Here is a 19,943-nt window from a genome sequence, read left to right as displayed (position 1 = left end):
ATGCAAGTAGAAAAATAAAGACCACTTTTGGTGGGAAGGTAACAGCGTTTTGTGCGCCTTCGGCGTTTAGTCATGCAGACCACATGACCCCCGAGACGGCTTCGGACAGCGCTGGCTCTTTGGCTTTGAAATAGAGATGAGCACTGCCCCCTAGAGTTGGGAACGACTAGCAGATATGTGCGAGGAGAACCTTTACCTTTCAAAGCTGAAGATAAAAGCAAAGGAGGGTTAGGAATTAATCGTAAGCAGCAGTGTTTCAATTCCTTTATTGGTGCCCAGCTCTCCTGCCTTACAGAATAAACACAACATTCTCATTTTGTGTGTGTGTGTGGGGTCTGTGTGTCTCTCACGGCCTTGCCTGCCCTGCGGCAAACGGCAAAGGACCATGGGTGTCGCAGTCCAGCCTCCTCGGAGGAAAGCAAGCCATGGGAAACGGATGTCTCAGCGATTATCGAGTTTGCTTCTTCACGTCCCTCAGAGGTCGTCCTACTCCCCATCTTTGTCGTCCATGACGGGGAGGCTGTCATAGGATGGGAAATCCAGAGGTGGGGGAAGAGGAATTCTGACTTCGTGGGGCCTGGGGGAAGAGAGGCTCTGAAAGCGAGAAAGGAAGCCGGATCGAGCCACACTGCCCGGACAGTCTTCCGAAGCGCAAACACGGCAGTCCTCGAAGGAGCAGGCTTTCTCCTGCCAAAACTCCGAGGTCTTCAGGTCGAGCGAGACGTTGACCCCCCAGACGACAAAGTGCCGTATGCGGGCTTGCTTGTGAAGTTTGCACATGCACACCCAGGGCTGCCAGTTGTTCCAGTGGATGTTGGCGTCCCCTGCGAGGAGCGAGAGAAAATATTGCAGAGGACTGGGAATCTAGCACCCGCCCGCAGACAGCGGGAAATAAGGGGGGGGATTTGTTCAAAAAGAAGATGGGAGATCCACGCCGAAGAGCCGGAAAGATCTACCTCAAAGGGCTGTTGTGAGAGTCAAACGGGGGCGAGAGGGAGCTTATACCATATATGAAAAGGGCTGCCTTTAAGCAGCGTCCGCGATAAACAGGATATGCCTTTAAAGTAAACGCAATGATTTATTTAAAGTAAAGGCATTTGAGAACACCAGGCATTTAAGGAATGCGCCTCGGGCACATTAAGCAGAGGCTAAATTTAATTTTCTGCCTTGGATGAGCGTGCGGTGCTTGTTTTCATCACAAGCTGTTTTCAAGTTTATGAATCTCGATCATCCATCAAACATGGATTAATTCAAGAAGCACTTGCAAATGCAGCGGAGCAAGGAAGGGAGTTGCACTAAATGTGGCTTTGGGAAGGTGGGGAGGTCTGCTGTTCATTTCAGGAGCAGTCTACCTGCAGCCCATACAGGTAGGTGCTAAAGATGATCTGAATAGGCCTTTCCTCTTTCTTCAGAGGCAGGAACTGGGTATGTCTAATGTTATTAAGAGAGGGACTAGGGGAGACATGATAGCAGTGTTCCAATATCTCAGGGGTTGCCACAAAGAAGAGGGAGTCAAACTATTTTCCAAGGCACCTGAGGGTAGAACAAGAAGCAATGGGTGGAAACTAATCAAGGAGAGAAGCAACTTAGACCTAAGGAGAAACTTCCTGACAGTGAGAACAATGAATCAGTGGAACAACTTGCCTCCAGAAGTTATGAATGCTCCTGCACTGGAAGGTTTAAGAAGATATTGGATAGCCATTTGTCTGAAACGGTATAGGGCAGTGATGGCGAACCTATGGCACGCGTGCCACAAGTGGCACGCGGAGCCATTTGTCAGGGCACGTGAGGCACTGCCCTGTCAGCTGGCCAGCACGCATGCGTGCACTGGCCAGCTGAGTTCACCCTTTTTTAAAGCCATTTTTCACCCTCCCCAGGCTCCAGAGGCTTTATAGGAGCCTGGGGAGGGTGAAAAGAGCCTTCCCCGCACCCACCCGGAGGCCCTCCGGAGGCTTCATGAGCTTCCTTGAAGCCTCCGGAGCGCAAAAAAACGCCCCTATGGGCAAACCGGAAGTTTGGGAACGGACTTCCGGTTTGCTCGGAGGGTTTTTTTGAGCGCTCCGAAGGCTTCAGGGAAGCCTCTTGAAGGTCCCTGAAGCTTTTGGAGCGGTTAAAACGACCCTCCGAGCTTGGAGGGTCATTTTGACTGCTTCGGAGGCTTCAGGGAAGCCTCCTGAAGGCTTCCATGAGGGCAGGGGAGGCTGTTTTCACCCTCACCATGCTCCTATAAAGCCTCTGGAGCCTGGGGAGGGCGAAAAAAGCATGCAAAAATGGGGGGGTTCGCGCCTGTAGTGTGCGCATGTGCACTGGGGGGGTTGCGCATTGCATTATGGGTGCGGCACGCCTGCACACGCCCACCCTGCGCCCCTCCCACTTATGGCACGTGAGCCAAAAAAGCTTCGCCATCACTGCTATAGGGTTTCTGCCTAAGCAGGGGTTAGACTAGAAGACCTCCCAGGCCCCTTTCAGCTTTATTATTCATGTGGGAAATCAGCATGACAGGCCCTGGGAACTAACAGAAAGAAAAGCTTGCCTACAGATCGGCTGCTGATGGCAAAAAGCACCACCATATTTTTCTCTCCTGGAAAATGCAAAACATTGGACTTCCAAAAAGGCAGAACTAATGAATTAGAACGGAAGCTATAATCACTACGGTCCTTTACCAACAGCCAAGGGGAGGCTAGCGCCGCTGACGTATCGGAGACACCAAAGCAGCGAACTGAACAAAACCAGTGTCTTCATTTTGTCTCAAAGACGTCCGGATTCTGGACCACAGAGGGAAACGGATGCTGCGTACGCCTCACCGTGGCAACAAGGAGCCAATCCGCAACGGCAAACAGCATCTTTGGAACGCTCTGCCCTGGCTGGAGGTGAAAACCTGTTTTATCTGCATTTTGAGGGTTTCGCGGGCGGGTGCCGACTCCACCCACCGGTTATCTCCGAGTCCCCCCCCCCAAAGGTTAAATGTTAAATATCTGTACTAGTTAGAACAATTAACCAGTGGAACAGAAGTTGCCTCCAGAAGTTGTGAATGCCCCAACACTGGAAGTCTTTAAGAAGATGTTGGATAGCTATTTGTCTGAAACGGTATAGGGTTTCCTGCCTAGGCAGGGGGTTGGACTAGAAGACCTCCAAGGTCCCTTCCAACTCTGCTATAAATCATAAATCATATTTTTCTCTCTGATTTTTTAAATACACTTTATGATTCTCTGCACTGATGCACCTTTCCTGAAAATGCTTGGTCGCTTCTCAAGGTACAGCTTTCAAAACAGTTCTTTTTTCAAGAGGTGTTTTAAAAAATATTTTAATTTTCTAAAAAAAAAGGCATACAGCACATGTCAACCTTCCTGTCTGTCGAACAGGAGTGTGGTTTTTAAAAAAAACTGTTCAGTGTTTTCCCCTCCCTCAAAGGTGGTTGTGGGTGGGTGGGTGCTTTAATAAGCCACATGGCAAACCTATGGCATGCATGCCAGAGGTGCCACGGAACACCCTCTCTGTGGGCACGTGAGCTGTCGCCCCAGTTCATTTCCGCCGCGCAGTGCCTCCTGCCGGCCAGCTCGTCTTCGGGTCTCTGCCGCATATACGCGATGGGGCGTGGTGCATGCCTGGGGGGTGGGGCAGATGGGGTGGGCCATGTGTCCATGCGCAGGAGGGCACATGGCAGTGGGACATGCCCAGATTGAATTTGGGGGGTTCAGGCATGAACAAGCGTAATTTGGGCACTCGGTCCAGAAAAAGTTAGCCACCACTGCCATATGGTCTAAAAGACAGTTTAAAAAATAATAAAAGGCAGATTTTTTTTTTAAAGTGCAAATAAATGACACACCCTGTTGTTCCTTAACTAAACAATTGACAAAGCCTATGGCTCCCCCCCCACCCACTTCCCAGCAAAAAGAAGTGGCACCACCAGGACAGATTGGAGGTGGTTTTAATGGAAAATGGCTTTGTGGCGTGGCGGCTTTCGGCGAATCTGCTTCCAAGGGGCGCTGCCGAGTTCAAATTCCACCACCCGAGAGCGGTCAAGCAGTTTGTCCGTCCTCGTCCCACCTGCCACTCTAGAGCCGGAATTCTGAAAAAAAAAAAAAAAGCAGATTTAGAGAGATCCCAATTATAAACGGAACGATGGCCAATTGGTTTGAAAATACCAACCTTCCAACCAACTTCAACCTGGAAATAAGGAGGAATTTCCTGACAGGGAGAGCAATCAACCCATGGAACGGAAGTTGCCTTCGGAAGTTGTGGGAGCTTCATCCCTGGAAGCTTTCAAGAAGAGACTGGGCTGCCATCTATCAGGAATGGTTTAGGGCAGTGATGGCTGATCCTTTCGCCATCAGGTGCCAAAAGTGGGGGGAGCACAGGGGGGGGGTCGTGTGCGGGCATGCCCACGCCCCGAATTTAATGTGTGGGACCCCCCCCAAGCACATGTGCGCGCGATCCCCGCCCTTCCCCCTGATTTTGGCATGCAATGGACCCGTTTTTCTCCCTCCCTAGGCTACAGAGGTTTTCTAGGAGCCCGGGGAAGGCGAAAACAGCCTCCCACGCCCCCCCCAGAGGTCCTCTGGAGGATTCCCTGAAGGCTCCGGAGGGTGAAAAACGGGCTTATGAGCAAGCCGGAAGTTTGAGAATAGACATCCGGTTTGCCCGTAGGGCCGTTTTTTGCCCTCCGGAACCTTCAGGAGGCTCCCTTGAAGACTCCGGAGGGAGAAAAACGATCCAACGCATAAACCGGATGTCCATTCCCAAACTTCCGGTTTGCGCATTGGGTTGTTTTTCGCCTTCCGGAGCCTTCAGGGCAAAAAATGCCAAAAATGAAGGGCGAAGTCAGCTGGCCAGCGTGTACATGTGTGCTGGAGCTGACAGGGCATCGCCTTGTGTGCCCTAACAAATGGCTCCACGTGCCACCTGTGGCACACGTACCATAGGTTCGCCATCACGGGTGTAGGGTCTCCTGCTTGGGCAGGGGGTTGGACTAGATGACCTACAAGGTCCCTTCCAACTCTGTTCATCTGTAATTTGATCTAACGGCAGTTCCAGCTAGCTGTGAAATGCCTTAATTTCAAAAACGAGTTCACTTCATTTAACAGACCACAAAACAGGCCCAGACAAAGGCTGGATTTAAACTTTGTTTTAATGCCATAATCCCTACTTGGCCTGCCATAGAAGGATCATCAAAACCACCGCAGTAGCCGTTTGGCTAATATAGGTAGTCCTCAGTTTGCAACAGTTCGTTTGGTGGCCCTCTGAAGAGACGACGGCACGGAAAAAAGGCGATTTATGACCGTTTCTCACACTTATGACCATTGCACCATCCCCAGGGTCAAGTGATTAAAATTCAGACGCTTAGCTCGTATTTATGACTTGTTTTAGAATCCTGGGACTCCCTTCAAAATCAGTGGGGAAGCCAGATTCACTTAACAACTGCGGGACTACCTTAACAACTGCAGCGATTCACTTAGCAAAACTGTGGCAAGTGTTAGGAATGTAAGCTAACAGTTGGGTCAGCAATGTATAAACCATGATGGTAGTACTGTAGCTTTAAGTACTGTGGTAATGTGATTGGTTTCTGTTACCTCAAGCAGCCATAAGAGGGAGCCAGAATGACTGTTAGCTCTCTGTTTGTTAGATGCTGATCGGTGGATGTATCGTGAGTTACTGTGTTTTTGCTACTGTTAGCTGCTTTGTGTGCTGAACTGATTATATAATACTGGACTGTGTTCGAAGGATCATTCCTTAACTGAGAACATTGATAACTGACTGACTGAACCGTGTGTAAATTGAACTCTGAATACCTCTATTTTCCACATAAGTAAAATACTATTACTTTTACTATTCGGTGTCCCTGTACGCTGGTTTGTGCGTGTTCTTTCCACACCACTCTCCTTACGCTTCTCTGCACACTCGCTCTCCTAACGGGGAGCCTTACCTAACAGCAAGGAAGGTCGTGAAATGGGGCAAAACGGTCTCACTTAGCCACAGAACATTTGGGCTCCGCCCTGGTTGTAAGTTTGAGGATTACGGAGAGTGTTTGAAAACCAAAGTGTGTGTAAGTTTCCGACAGTCGGTTCTACCTGATGTGGACACTGAGAATCCAGGGATGAATGTAGATCCAGGCTGCTGACGACGGGGGTGGAAACTTGGACGGGGTTCTCCCAACCAGCAAGGCAGTGCTGTGGGAACAAAGGCAAAAAGTGTCAGGGAAATACTTTAAGAGCTGACCAGCTGCTACAATGATATAAGGCAAGGAATGAATGAGCAAGGTTTTTGGGCTGATATGACTTTAAGAGGCTGTATATATAAGAGAGGCCCTATGAGGGCGGCTCTCTCTCTCTCTGTGCTTTCGCGCTGTAGTTGATGATTGATTGCCTGACTTTGCGTAGTACATGTATGTATATATCCCTTGTAGATAAACCACTATTTGAAAGACAAACCTCCGTTTACTGTAGTTTCCTCCTGGGTTGTCTCAAAATAGTCATGCTGTGCACACTCTGATTGGCTCAAAGTTCTGGGTGAGTTTTGTAGCTCCCGTTCCAATACTCAGGCCCCAAGGGACCAGTAGCCACTGGCAGTTTTCTCTTTTATATATCCCTCCTTTTTAAAAAAAGCCACCCAACCTGATGTGTCCCTCACTACTATGGTATGGCAGAATTCCCTGGTATTTTTAAGCCAAGTACTAGGCAGGCTGCCTTTAAAGGTAAAGGTTCCCCTCGCGGATATGTGCTAGTTGTTCCCAACTCTAGGGGGCGGTGCTCATCTCCGTTTCAAAGCCGAAGAGCCAGCGCTCTCCGAAGACATCTCCGTGGTCATGTGGCTGGCGTGACTAAGCGCCTGAAGGCGCACGGAACGCTTTTACCTTCCCACCAAAGGTGGTTCCTTATTTTTCTACTTGCATTTTTACGTGCTTTCGAACGGCTAGGTTGGCAGAAGCTGGGACAAGTCACGGGAGCTCACCCTAACTGGTGACCTTCTTATCGACAAGCTCAAGGTCTTAGCCACTAAGCCACTGCATCCCTAGGAGGCTGCTTTTACAAGCCCTGTAAATTTACAAGGAGTCATATTCCACTGAAGGGGGCGGGGGGGGGGGGAATAGTGCTTTGAAACTTCCAAAGTTACTGTGTGCTTTTTCCAGGATTGCATGGCAGTCTTAGAGCTTTTACAACCAAATCCAAAGTACGAAGCCTCTCTCTCTCTCTCATCTATCTATCTGTCTGTCTACCTATCATCTATCTATCTATCTATCCACCAACAATCTATCATCTCTTACGTGCATCTATCATCTACCTACCTATCTACCTACCTACCTATCACTCTCTCTCTCTCTCCTCTCTCTCTCTATCTATCATCTATCTATCCACCTACTATCACCTCTCTCTCTCTCTCATCTATTTATCTATCTATCATCTATCTATCTATCCATCCATAATCAATCAATCTATCATCTCTCACACGCATCTATCTATCATCTATCTATCTATTTATCTATCATCTATCATCTATCTATCTATCATCTATCTATCTATCTATCTATCATCTATCTATCTATCTATCTATCATCTATCTATCATCTATCTATCTATCTATCTATCTATCTATCTATCATCTATCTATCATCTATCTATCATCTATCTATCATCTATCTATCTATCTATCTATCATCTATCTATCATCTATCTATCTATCTATCTATCTATCTACGGTATCTATCTATCATCTATCTATCTATCTATCATCTATCTATCTATCATCTATCTATCTATCTATCTATCTATCTATCTATCATCGTATCTATCTATCTATCTACGGTATCTATCTATCTATCATCTATCATCTATCTATCTATCTATCTATCTATCTATCATCTATCTATCTATCATCTATCTATCTATCATCTATCTATCTATCTATCTATCTATCTATCTATCTACGGTATCTATCTATCATCTATCTATCTATCATCTATCATCTATCATCTATCTATCTATCTATCATCTATCTATCTATCTATCTATCTATCTATCTATCTATCTATCTATCTATCTATCTATCTATCTATCATCTATCTATATCTATCTATCTATCATCATTATCTATCTATCTATCATCTATCTATCTATCTATCTATCTATCTATCTATCTATCTATCTATATCATCTATCTATCTATCATCTATCTACCTACCTACCTACCTACCTACCTACCTACCTACCTACCTACCTACCTACCTACCTATCATCTATCTAATCTACCTGCCTACCTACCCACCCATCCATCCATCCATCCATCCATCCATCCATCCAGTATTTAATGCCATCCCTGAATTCTAGCAGTCCAAGAGATGCTACCGTAGAATCCGTTTCAATTTCTCTCCCCCAAACCACAATCCTGTCTTTCCCTTTCTATTCCTTCACATGGAACTCACCGAGGGCAGGGCCAAATTGTCCTCCATTTCGTAGCTTTTCCGTCGATGGATTTTGTGTTTATACGCGGGGAGGAGGGTAGCCCTCGGGAAGCTAACTCTGCAAAACAGATCCCTGCAACATCAGAACATCTAAAAGGAGCAGGTAAGGCTTCGAAAAAACCCTCTGTATATAAAGAAACTGGTTAAAGTCACCCGTTTCTAAACTAAAACAAAATAAAAATGGAGCAAGAATACATAAAGCTAAAGGTAAAGAGCTGCTAGGTTGGGCAGAAGCTGGGACAAGTAATGGGAGCTCACTCCCATACGATTTGAACAGCCACAGGTGGACGTTGAATGGCCCCTCCCAGAGGAACTAAAAGAGGAGCGAAAGGGGAGTGGAGTTTGCAGGAGACAATGAGTTCGCTTCATTGGTTCGTAACTCTCCGAGATTTCCTTGCCAATTTTGCAGATATCGGCCTTGCAGCTCTCCAAGCCAGATAAGGTCTGTGACTGTAAATCCTCCCTTGAAAGACTTGGCTGGATGCGAACGAGCAGAATTCACAGCAAATTTAAAAAAGGGGTTTTTGTGGGGACAAGGAGTTTGCTTCAGGCTCTTGGGAAGCCTGGGCCAGAACATCGTGTGTGGCTCATTTCACAACTGCATCGCTCGATGATGGATTGTTTGGGGAGCGCGCCCTAAAATCAGAGTGAAATCGATCTGCCCCCAAATAGTAGCAAAAACTCACCTAACAAAAGCTGGCTCCACCAGTGTCTCGGGAGGTTTTTCAGCGCGAGGGGTTTTGCAAATGGGGCAGGCCGATTCTGGATGCATTGGCACAGTAAAAAGGCGCTTATTCAACCGATAACAGAAGACACCTGTGGGCGTACCAGAAAAAATTACGACAGGGGCCCTTTTACACAGAAACCGCGTTGCCAAGTTTCTAGCCCTCATGGCTGCAAAGTGAGGCTAAGAAATGAGCGGCTTGAAACTCTTCATGGGATGTGGGGCATGCCTCTAAACCAGGGGGCGCTCCCAACTTGGCAACTTAATAAGACTTGTGGACTTCAGCTCCCAGAATTCCTCAGTCAGCCATGGAATTTGCTAGCTAAGGAATTCTGGGAGTTGAAGTCCACAAGTCTCTCTTTTTAAAAAAATTTTTTTTTGATTATAGAATAAAATACAAAAATATGAAAGCAAAAAATAGGACACAAGGGGGTGAGGAAAAGGGAAGGGAGGAAGAAGAGAAAAAGTAAAAAGAAAAAAGCATTGACTCTCTCTCTCTCTCTTGCAGTAGAATAAAGTATTAACTATGAACCTCACCATTTCACTTTTCCAAAATAGTAAAAACTAGTCGATAACCTGGTGTTGCCCAGGTATTTATTTATTTATAGGGGGAAAACGTCCGGACCAAACGTAATTTCTAATGTTGCATTTTTCCCCTTACCAGAGGGAACCCCATTGTGGAGTACTGTGAAGGCATTACCTTGGCAACTCCACTGCATGCACAGTAGAAGCCATTTTGTAGCAGTACGGTAGAAGCCATTTCAAGGCACAACAGGCTGCATCTTAGCAGAACACACACCCCAAGGGGTTTTAGGGATGTCTTACCCCCACAATATTTGTTTCCAGAGAGTAAGTCATCTGTTTACCAAGTTTGGTTGAAATTGCTCGAGGCGTTCCAGAGTTATGCTGGAACATACACACGCACAGCCATTTTTATAGAGAGAGGAGAAGGAGCAGAAGCAGAAGGAGGAGGAGGAGGAGAAGAAAGAGCAGGAGGAGGAGAAGAAGAAGGAGCAGGAGAAGAAGGAGAAGGAGCAGAAGGAGGAGGAGGAGGAGGAGGAGGAGGAGGAGGAAGAGGAGGAGGAGGAGAAGAAGGAGGAGGAGCAGGAGGAGCAGAAGAAGGAGGAGGGGGAGGAGGAGAAGAAGAAGGAGCAGGAGAAGAAGGAGAAGGAACAGAAGGAGGAGGAGAAGAAGAAGAAGAGGAAGAAGAAAGATTAGCCATTTCTATAATGGCAAATCAACCTAATCAGTGAAAGGCAAAATCAACCTCAAGCACTAAGTCCAGAAGTGGTTTCCATTTAGCAACAAAAAGTCTTCAAGTGGCCAAATTTGGAGACAGCCCTCCACACACACACACCCCACCTGGCCCGGTCTAGATCCTGCCAGGGCAGGATCATTCTTGCTGAATTTCCACCCCCCCCAAAATGCGCTGGCATACACTGGTGGGAAGCTGCATCTGTTTCCATCTCCTGATCCAGGGCCGAAGATTTCACCTCTTCCAACCTGTAAAGAAAGGAAAATCCCAGAAAATTACAAGGCCGGGAAAGGAATGGCGCAGTGAGTCATTCAACTAACTGAGGCGGGGGAACATTGCATATTATAGCGGCTTGGACTAGTTCCATGATGGCAAACCTATGACACGGATGCCACAGGCGGCACGTGGAGGCTTCTCTGCGGCACGGAAGCTGGTGCCCCAGCCAGCTTCACCACACATGCGCCTCCTCCTGGCCAGCTGATGTTTGGGTTTCTGCCACGCATGCGCGGGGGGCGGGGTGCATGTGGGAGACATGCGCATTCACGGACGGTGGGATAAGTGGCGCATCCCCCTGCCCCCTATTTTTGGTCCCAGGAGGCTTCAAGGAGGCCTGCAAGGCCCAAAACGAGGCGGGGGTGGTGGTGATTCGTGTGCGCATGCGCAGGGGGGCATGGCGTGTGGGGGTGTATGTCGCACACGTATTGCATTATGGCCGTGGGCGCGTGCACGCACCCTTTCGGCATGCGGCGACGAAAAGATGAGCCATCACTGGGCTAGAGAAACCTGTAACGTATCTTCCCGTTCTTTGGTTTGGAGGCCGAGTTAACCCTGTGAGGCCACGACGAAACAAGTGTCGTTGTGTGGGATCACACAGTGACGGCAGGTAATTTTAAAATTACCGTATTTTTCAGAGTATAAGAGCACCTTTTTCCCTCAAAAAAAAAAGAGGCTGAAAATCTGGGTGCGTCTTATACACCGAATGCAGCATTTGTTTGCCTCCTGAAACCCCCTTTAGCAAAACGGCCGTGCATAGCCTTTAGGAGGCTTATAGAGTGCTCCTGGGGGCTGGGGAGGGCAGAAATGAGCGGAAAATGGGCCGTTTTTTGCTCAATTTTGCCCCCCCTCCCGCAAACCTCAGGAACACTCTATAAGCCTCCTAAAGGCTATCCATGCCCTTTTTTCTGGACAAAAAAACGGGCCCATTTTCATTAAAAAATGGGCCATATTTTGCTCATTTTTGGGGTCCCCCACCCCCCAAGATACAAGCCTCCTAAAGGCAATTCATGCCCTTTTTAAAAAAAAAAAAACGGGCCGTTTTTGGGAAGTCTGCAGAGTGCAAAACCCTTTTTTTTTTAAAAAAAATTGCCTCTTCAAAATCTTGGTGCGTCTTATACTCCAGTACGTCTTATACTCTGAAAAAAGACGGTACAAGCCCACCCCTTGCAAAGCGTAATTTATCATGCGAATTGCGCGGCTGGCGGGTGTTAACTCTCCGGATTGAAGCATGTTGTGTGAACCTCTGCTTCAAAAAAATGGCCCTTTTCGTGTTTGAGCAGATCTCAAGGCAAGCTCCCACGTCCACCCCTTTTTCCAATTCTCCCCTCGACACCCCCCAGCCGGGTCGTACTCGAAGCCGTGGTCGCCGATGCAAGCCTCCTTGTTGACCTGACGAAAATTCTGCAGCTCAGCAAAATATTCCTCAGGTTTTTCCGACAGGGAAGTGTCTGTCTCCAGGAGCCCTACGGAACAAAAAGAAAGTTTGAGTCCCAAGCGAGCAGTTGAAACCCACCTCAAGAGCAAAATTGCAGGATCAGAAGTTCCGTTTTCAAACCCTTAGAATACACAGGTAAACTTTATGTAAATAAAATGTGTACAAAATGTTTTATGGATGGCATTTTTCACCTGCCAAAATGTATAAATGTCGGAAGTGTAATCAACTGTTGGGTTCATACTCTCATATATGATTGACTTGCCCGAAAGCTAAAAAATATTGTACAAAAATACACCACTCGGTTGGAAAAAAAAAAAAGATAAAGCAGCATATAGACTTGAAAACAGAGATATTTTTGTTGGGCATCCTACCGGAAAAATACAATAAAAAGACTACGTATCTGGTTTTACATATACCAAACGCAGCCCGAATTGTATTTGCACAACAATGGACAAATGATGAGATTTGTCTGAGATTCTGTCAGACGAGAATGTAATTAAGCAAATATAAGAATGTGCAGAAATGGACAGACTAACGCTTATTATTAAGGCTAAAGAAGAAAATATTTCTGACATGTATTTTATCAGTGGTTAGGCAATAGAAACAGAAGTCAGAAAGGAGGAGAGTCAAAAAGAGAAAATGTTAATGTGGAGAGAATTTGACGACGAAGATGTTATGTATTATTGCAGTCGCACTAATATATTGTGATATTATTAACATTATTGTGACGAATATAGTAACAAATATGTGGGTTATGACTGTTCAAATAATTGTACCCAGATCACACACTGTCTGATGGAAATGGAGTGTAATATAAATAAAACATGAAAAAAAAAGAACACACACAGGTAAACTATTCCTGTGCAAGGAGGATCTACGCCTCCTTTTTCTTGGCAAACATGAATGAAAGCTGATTAGAACGTTGATCCTGTGCTGGCTAGGAGGAACAGGAGAGGGCAAAGGGCCCAGCATGATGGGACCTAGAGTAAAACACTTCTGAAAGACAGCCACAGCTGCTTCCTGGAACACTCCCGATAATAAAATGAAAATGCAGCGGGTGTTTTTTTTACTTTAAAAAAACGAGAGAGCTACACAGATAGAAGGGAGGCTCCTAAGGGGAGTTCGATGGATTTGCAAAAGCTCCCCGCTCTAGTGTGCAGATAGACTGCCCCTGAGCACGGAGGCTCCGTGTAGATGTCGCGGGAAGCAAGCTCACCACTTCTTCCCACCTGCGATCCAGTCGTAGCCCAGGAACGGCTGCGCTGACAGGCTGTCCGCTGGGATCAAATGCTCCTCCGTGTCGGGGACGAACGTCACGTGCCCGGCTTCCTTCTGGGGAAAAAAAAACGGTGCCTCCTTGTTGCCAATGACCAAGTAGTGCCCCTAATATGCCCAACATTATGTCAGACCTGGAAGCCATTTTTGCATTGGGCCTTCAGGCCTGACCCATATGGAGTATGGGAGATATATAGTCAAAATAACATTCTTTTCTCAGAGAGTCAAGGACATCTTGCCCTGTACCTGGAGTGGCGTGACTGGGAGGCGTCTCCAGTTAGGACGGGGCCATGGGATGGACCTGTGGGTGCTGGGGCAAGGACTTGGACTTTCCTTTGGGTGGGGAAAACCTGGAAGGTTTCAGATTTGGGTTTCCCCAGATGTGCCAATAGGACATCTGTAATAAAATGGAACTTTTGAGGAAACTCAAGCCTCGGAGTCTTCTTTCGTTGGGGGTGTTACTTGGAATGATGACATATTATCTATCACCTCTTGCCTGAAAACCAGCGGAGTTTCACCTCCTTTTAAAAGTAAGATGCGATTCTAGTCCTCATTGTGCAAGCCAGGAGTCTCCCTGTCTTAAATCAGTATCCCCCACCCTGCCAGCTTTCCAGATGCTTTGCAGCTGCCAGAGATCAAGTCTGCCCGCCAAGCAGATTCTATTTCAACACCCACCTTCTTCCTTGTCCTGCCGTGCTTGCCCCCCGGTGTAAGCAAAATGGACTTGGGGCTCTGGGGCATCCGAGCCGAAGCCCCCTGCCTCCTGTCCTCTTCTGTTGGGCTTCGGGTCAGCTCCTCTCGGGCCCACATCCTCTCCTTTGCCTCAGGGCAAGCAGCAGGCAGCAGCTTTTGGGGGGCATCCTCCTGGGCCGTTTCCCCGTTTCCACTCCCAGCCTCGCCCAGCGGCACGACGACCATGCAAGGGGAATGGGGCGGCCCCCAGCTAGGGGGGCACCCCCCTTTCCGTCTCCCACACTGCAGAGAGTCAAGACTCAATTGGGAATTTCGCGTCTCTGAAACATTCAGGGTGGCCCCTTCCACGTCCGGACAAAATGGTGGTTGGATCTGCAAGGGAAGACAGCGCTAGAAGGTTATGTTGCCTGGCAGATCACGCAGCGAAATTAGCAAGGCGTGGCAGGCTGCTGCCCCGAGGCACATGCAATCTGGAGACTCCATCAGGAACTGTGTCAGGCCTGCAGTTTTCTTTCGGATCTCTTGCCTGCCACACTTCCTGTTATTCTGCTATGTCTTTTCTATGGCGGGAATTGTACAGAGTTAGATGATATGTAGCCATAACCAAATTCTTTCGAGAAAGCCAAGGTCATCCTTTGTCTCTGCACCTGACCGGAACTGGATGGGTGGAAGCTGCCAGCATGGCATTGGACCATGTAGTGTACTTGTGGGGCAGGATCTTGAACTTTCAACGGTGGGGAAAACCGGAAAGCCTTCAGATTCGGGTTTCCCCCAGAGGTGCCAACATGGCTCTCTTAATAAATTGGAACGTTGAACAATACTTTGTCTTGGACTCTTGATTTACTTTTGGATGCTATTTGGAACCCTGACAGATGGTCAACTTCGAAACGACTACGGCTGAGGCCATATTTACGCGGCCCAGGGGAGTGCAGGAGGCCGAGGGCTGCTTGTCACACCCAACAGGACCACACCCACCCAGCCAGTCCTTAGGACAGAGAACTGGGAGTTCAATTATTTGAATCCCACCAATGCCCAGGACACCTGAGGGGAAGGTAGGAAGTTTCTATTCTTACTATTTCGCTGAAAGTGTGGGGATGACCCAGAGTTAACTTCAACTTTCTAAGTGCCGTTACTCAGTACTCGGTAAGAGGGTCTTCCAAGCCTGGATGAATCCTCCAGGGAAAGATTGAAGGCAAAACGAGGTCCAGGCAGACAAAAAGCATCATGGTTTCATAAACTAAGCGACCGGTTTGGACAAAATTCAGCCGCTCTTTTTTGTTCGGCTGACGATTAAAATAGGATCGCCAACATGATCGCCAATGTCCAATGACGGATATGGAAGAAGGAGAAAGAGAAGGAAGAGAAGGAGGAATCCCTGTTTAGAGCTACAATATGCCAGGAAAGATTATGTCGTCATCGTCATCATCATCAAGATATTATTTTAAAGATAAAATAATAAAGAATGTTGGGAGTATACTCCTAGTGTTGGGCAGGCAATATCTATCTATCTACAATGACAAAAGGTCGCTGTTACTTTAAATGAGTGGATGTACCTAACAGATGTAATTAGCTTTGCTATAAGAGGAAGTCAGGAGAGCTCACTCTCTCTCTGATTCTCTCTCTGCTTGTTCTATGATTGATGACTTGAGGACTGGAACTTCACTGCGACTGTCAGCAATTGTTTGTTCTTTGAATTGTATTTGGACTAATATCTACTATCTACTATCGCTGCTTGCGAAGCAACTTTAGTAGTAAAGCTACTTAATTTTACTAGCAGTGTCTGTGACTCTATTCGTGTGTTTCTACTAGCAACGTTTTTCTCTCCGGCTGCACATTCCGCTGTGCTACTTTCTGTCTCCCAACGGAGATACCCCCGAACGCTGGCAGCAACCCGTGTCAACCATTAGTACCCGCCTAATGGTATTTGTGACACATCTTTAAATGTTCAGTTGACTAAGTTTCATGTTTAATGAATAAAACAGGTAATTGGGGGGGGGGGGGGGAGTAAGAATTGCATGCTCCAGGATGGCCGAAGGAGCCACCGACAAATTGTCGAGGGCAACAGGATGACTCTGTAAAACCGCTTAGAGAGGGCTGTAAAGCGGTATATAAGTCTAAGGCAGTGTTTCTCAACCTTGACGCCTTTAAGTCCTGTGGACTTCAACTCCCAGAATCCCCCAGCCAGCACAGCTGGCTGGGGAATTCTGGGAGTTGAAGTCCACAGGACTTAAAAGTCACCAAGGTTGAGAAACACTGGTCTAAGGGCTATTGCTATAAGATAAGGAAGGCAGATAAAAGAAAATAGAAGGCAGATAAAAGAAGAGCAACAAAGATGATTTGGGGACTGGAGACTAAAACATTTGAAGAACGGTTGCAGGAACTGGGTATGTTCAGCTTAAGAGAAAGAAGGACTAGGGGAGACATGATAGCAGTGTTCCAATATCTCAGGGGTTGCCCCAAAGAAGAGGGAGTCAAACTATTCTCCAAGGCACCTGAGGGTAGAACAAGAAGCAATGGGTGGAAACTAATCAAGGAGAGAAGCAACTTAGAACTGAGGAGAAACTTCCTGACAGTGAGAACAATTAATCAGTGGAACAGAAGTTGCCTCCAGAAGTTGTGAATGCCCCAACACTGGAAGTCTTTAAGAAGATGCTGGATAGCTATTTGTCTGAAATGGTATAGGGTTTCCTTCCTAGGCAGGGGGTTGGACTAGAAGACCTCCAAGGTCCCTTCCAACTCTACTATTGTATTGTATTATTATTGTAAAATTATTAACACACGAGGGTGAAGGGAGGAGGTGGATAAACGGGGAGGTGGGTGGGGTGGAAGAGGCAAGGGAGGAAGGTGGGATTAGATTTTATTTCATCAACCAGCTCCAGCGTGAAGCTCCCCCAATGGGTCTCCAAACCACCTGGCAGAGTCAGAGTTGGATTTTAAATTCCTGTAGAGAGCTCCAGAGGGATCCCAACACTTGCCTAAACATAGGGGTAGTCCTCGACTTACAATAGCTCATTTAGTGACCATTCCAAGTTACGACCTTCACAGCATCCCCATGATCAGGTGATCAAAATTCAGATGTTTGGCCACTGGTTCATATTTATGACGGTTGCAGTGTCTGGTGTGTGTGTGTGTGTGTGTGTGTGTGTGTGTGTGTGTCACATGATCCCTTTAGTGACGTTCTCACAAGCGAAGTCCATGGGAAAAGCCAGATTCGCTTCCCAACCGGGTGACTCATTGATCAACTGCAATGATTCACTTAGCAACGGTGGCTAGAGAGGTTGTAAAATGGCATTCCGAACTCGGCTTCACCAAATCACGAAGCAGGCTCCTTGTCCCGACAAACTCCCCTTTTTATTAAGCTAAGGTGAATGCCTCTCGTTCGCATCCAGCAAAGTCCCAGCAAACAGTCTTTCGCGGGTGAATTTACAACCACAGACCTTATCAGGCTTGGAGAGCTGCCAGGCCGATATCTTCCAAGCACAAGACAATACTTGGCAAGGAGTCTCTTGAGAGTCACGAACAAATCTTCGCACTAATTAAGCGAACTAATTGTCTCCTGCAAACTCCACCCCCCTTTCGCTCCTCTGGGGGGGGGGGGCGTTCACCGTCCACCTGTGCCTTTACTCCCGAGTTGGGCCTTGTTCCTTAGCTGTTCCCTCCTGGCAGCTCTGCGCATGCGCACACTGGGAACAGGCTCCAGCTGTTCTTCTGCCCCACTGATGTCTGACTCCGAAGGCAGATAACTGTCGGACGGCCCTGGCCCCATCTCTGCCTCGGACACAGAGTCCTCATCAGAGCCTTCCCCAGACTTCATGTTCCTCCCCAACCTCCTCACCGTCCGAATCTCCTGCCATCTCTCCTGGCCGCAAAATCGTAAGTTGAGGACTACCTGTACCTTATATACATTTGGATCAAAACTGGACCTTTGGAGATGTATTTGTGTCCATCTTTGAACAGGTTATCCACCTACCTCGTTCCTGGAACCGGGCATCCGTTTGCACTCAGGGGTCCCCGTTGAGGAAGCCAGCACGAAGGGGAGGCGTTTCCTGAACTCTTCTTGGTTGGTTTTCAACTTTTGCAGGAGGTCTTGGTTCAAATGGCGGAGCTGCTGAAGATCCATTTCGGGGCCTCCAGAGTCCGGCAAGGAACACGGAAGGCTGTGCGGCTGGAGCCGAATAACGTCCCTTTTGAGAGCTGGGGAGTTAAATATCTGTATATATAATCCTGATTTTGATTCAATTTGGAGGCCGGGATGATTTCTAAAGCCCGCCTGGCTCTAGAGAGGCGGTGGGGAACTCTGCACGAGCCCAGAGACAACCTTGATCATCCTTTATCAGCCCTTCCACAGGTCAGACTAAAGTCAAGCTGGGTGTCAGATCTTATTGACTCAAGAGTCCCATGCAAGAATTTGGGGTGGGGTAGGGGGGGTTTAAGCCCCGATTGATTGGATCTCTGATAGGTTTTATCTTGTCAGCGACCTAAGATCAGCCCCCATCCCCAAATCTGCTCAAGGGGCGTCCCCCCACTAACTCCCCCAAAATTGAACCTGCGGATCTACTTAGCCCCCAGCCCATAGAGGGGGAAAGAGAGACACCCCCTCCCCTATTTCAATTTTCTTAAATCTTAAGCGGAGGCGATGCACTACAACCCCCATCGGACCCAGCCTGGGGAAGGATCCACCCCCTCTTCTGACTCCCGCCCCCCCCCCCCCAAAACAAAACAAAAGGACGCTGTTTTACGCACTCATTCACTCCCGCGTCCGTTGCTTACTATGTAGCAAAGCCAAGCTTCCGAACGCCTCCTGATTGGCCACGCTCCGCTTTCGTCACCCGGCAACCAGCGTTACCCGGAAGTTCGGCGATTTTTGGCTCTTAAAGGGACCTCGCCCCATTTCGCGTTTTTGGGGAGCGTGGGTTTTTTCTTTCTTTTAAAAGCATGGTCCGCCTTTTATTACGGAGCTTTGCGGTCCGGTCACCCCCCCCCCGCGCTCCAGCGGCGCTGGATTACAGTCCCTATCATCCGCAGCCAGCGACAGGATCCAGGTGGGATGCAAAACGGAATCGATTTTAAATTAATGGAAGTCATGGATTTCAAGCGCATGAATGAAAATGGACTAGATGACCTATAAGGCGTCCCTTCCAACTATTAATCTGTTAAAAATAAGTAATTAAAGCCCCGGGAACTCACATTCTCAATAAGAAACTTAAAAATTACTGTGTTTTTAAAAATAAAATAAAAATAACATAATAAAATAATAATAAAATAAAAATAACATAATAAAATAAAAATAACATAATAAAATAAAAATAACATGAAATAAAAATAACATAATAAAATAAAAATAAAATAGTAAAATAAACATAAAACAATAAAATGAAAATAGAATAGTAAATTAAAAATAAAATAGTAAGCTCAAAATAAAACAGGAAACTAAAAATAAAATAATAATAAATAAAAACCTCCATGTTCAGGAGCAGTGTGGCCCAGAGTTTTAGAGAGGGGGGAAACCTGCTGTTTTTAAAAGCCTAGTGAGATTCCAGACTGTTGGCGGTGTGAAAGTCAAGAAAAATAACACACACTCCTCACTAAAATGTGGGCGCTCTGCACATGGCCAGAGATGTCATTATTTTCACAAAAGTAGAGATGGGGTTACTGAGATTAAATCTCAAAAAAAAAAAAAATCCACCCCAAAACAATATAAAATCCAGAAAAAGGCATGCTAATAAAGATTGAATGCTCTGAAATAGCTCTGAAATATTAACTACCATCTGTACATGCCCAGAGGTCCTGTGACCAAGCCTTGCCAGCTCACTTGAGGCAGAAAAGGCGG

General features: G+C 47.0%; 1 protein-coding gene across 1 annotated transcript; it reads right to left on the bottom strand.

Moving 5' to 3' along the window:
* Nucleotides 1-3,912: 3,912 nt before the first annotated feature.
* Nucleotides 3,913-18,920, bottom strand: MIIP (migration and invasion inhibitory protein). Its single transcript, XM_081956593.1, has 10 exons — nucleotides 18,857-18,920; nucleotides 18,084-18,307; nucleotides 14,096-14,485; nucleotides 13,375-13,477; nucleotides 12,062-12,173; nucleotides 10,618-10,682; nucleotides 9,142-9,271; nucleotides 8,417-8,513; nucleotides 6,069-6,167; nucleotides 3,913-4,069 (listed from the first exon to the last, which is right to left on the bottom strand). The coding sequence occupies exons 1-10, from the start codon at nucleotides 18,858-18,860 to the stop codon at nucleotides 3,929-3,931; spliced, it is 1,365 nt and encodes a 454-aa protein (XP_081812719.1). The 5' UTR covers nucleotides 18,861-18,920; the 3' UTR covers nucleotides 3,913-3,928.
* Nucleotides 18,921-19,943: the final 1,023 nt, after the last annotated feature.

Source organism: Natrix helvetica, assembly GCF_964273705.1.
Source record: "Natrix helvetica genome assembly, chromosome: 5".
In the NCBI taxonomy this organism is placed as follows: Eukaryota; Metazoa; Chordata; class Lepidosauria; order Squamata; family Natricidae; genus Natrix; species Natrix helvetica.
The sequence above is the reverse complement of the archived record's forward strand: the minus strand, read 5'-3'. Positions and strand labels throughout refer to the sequence as shown.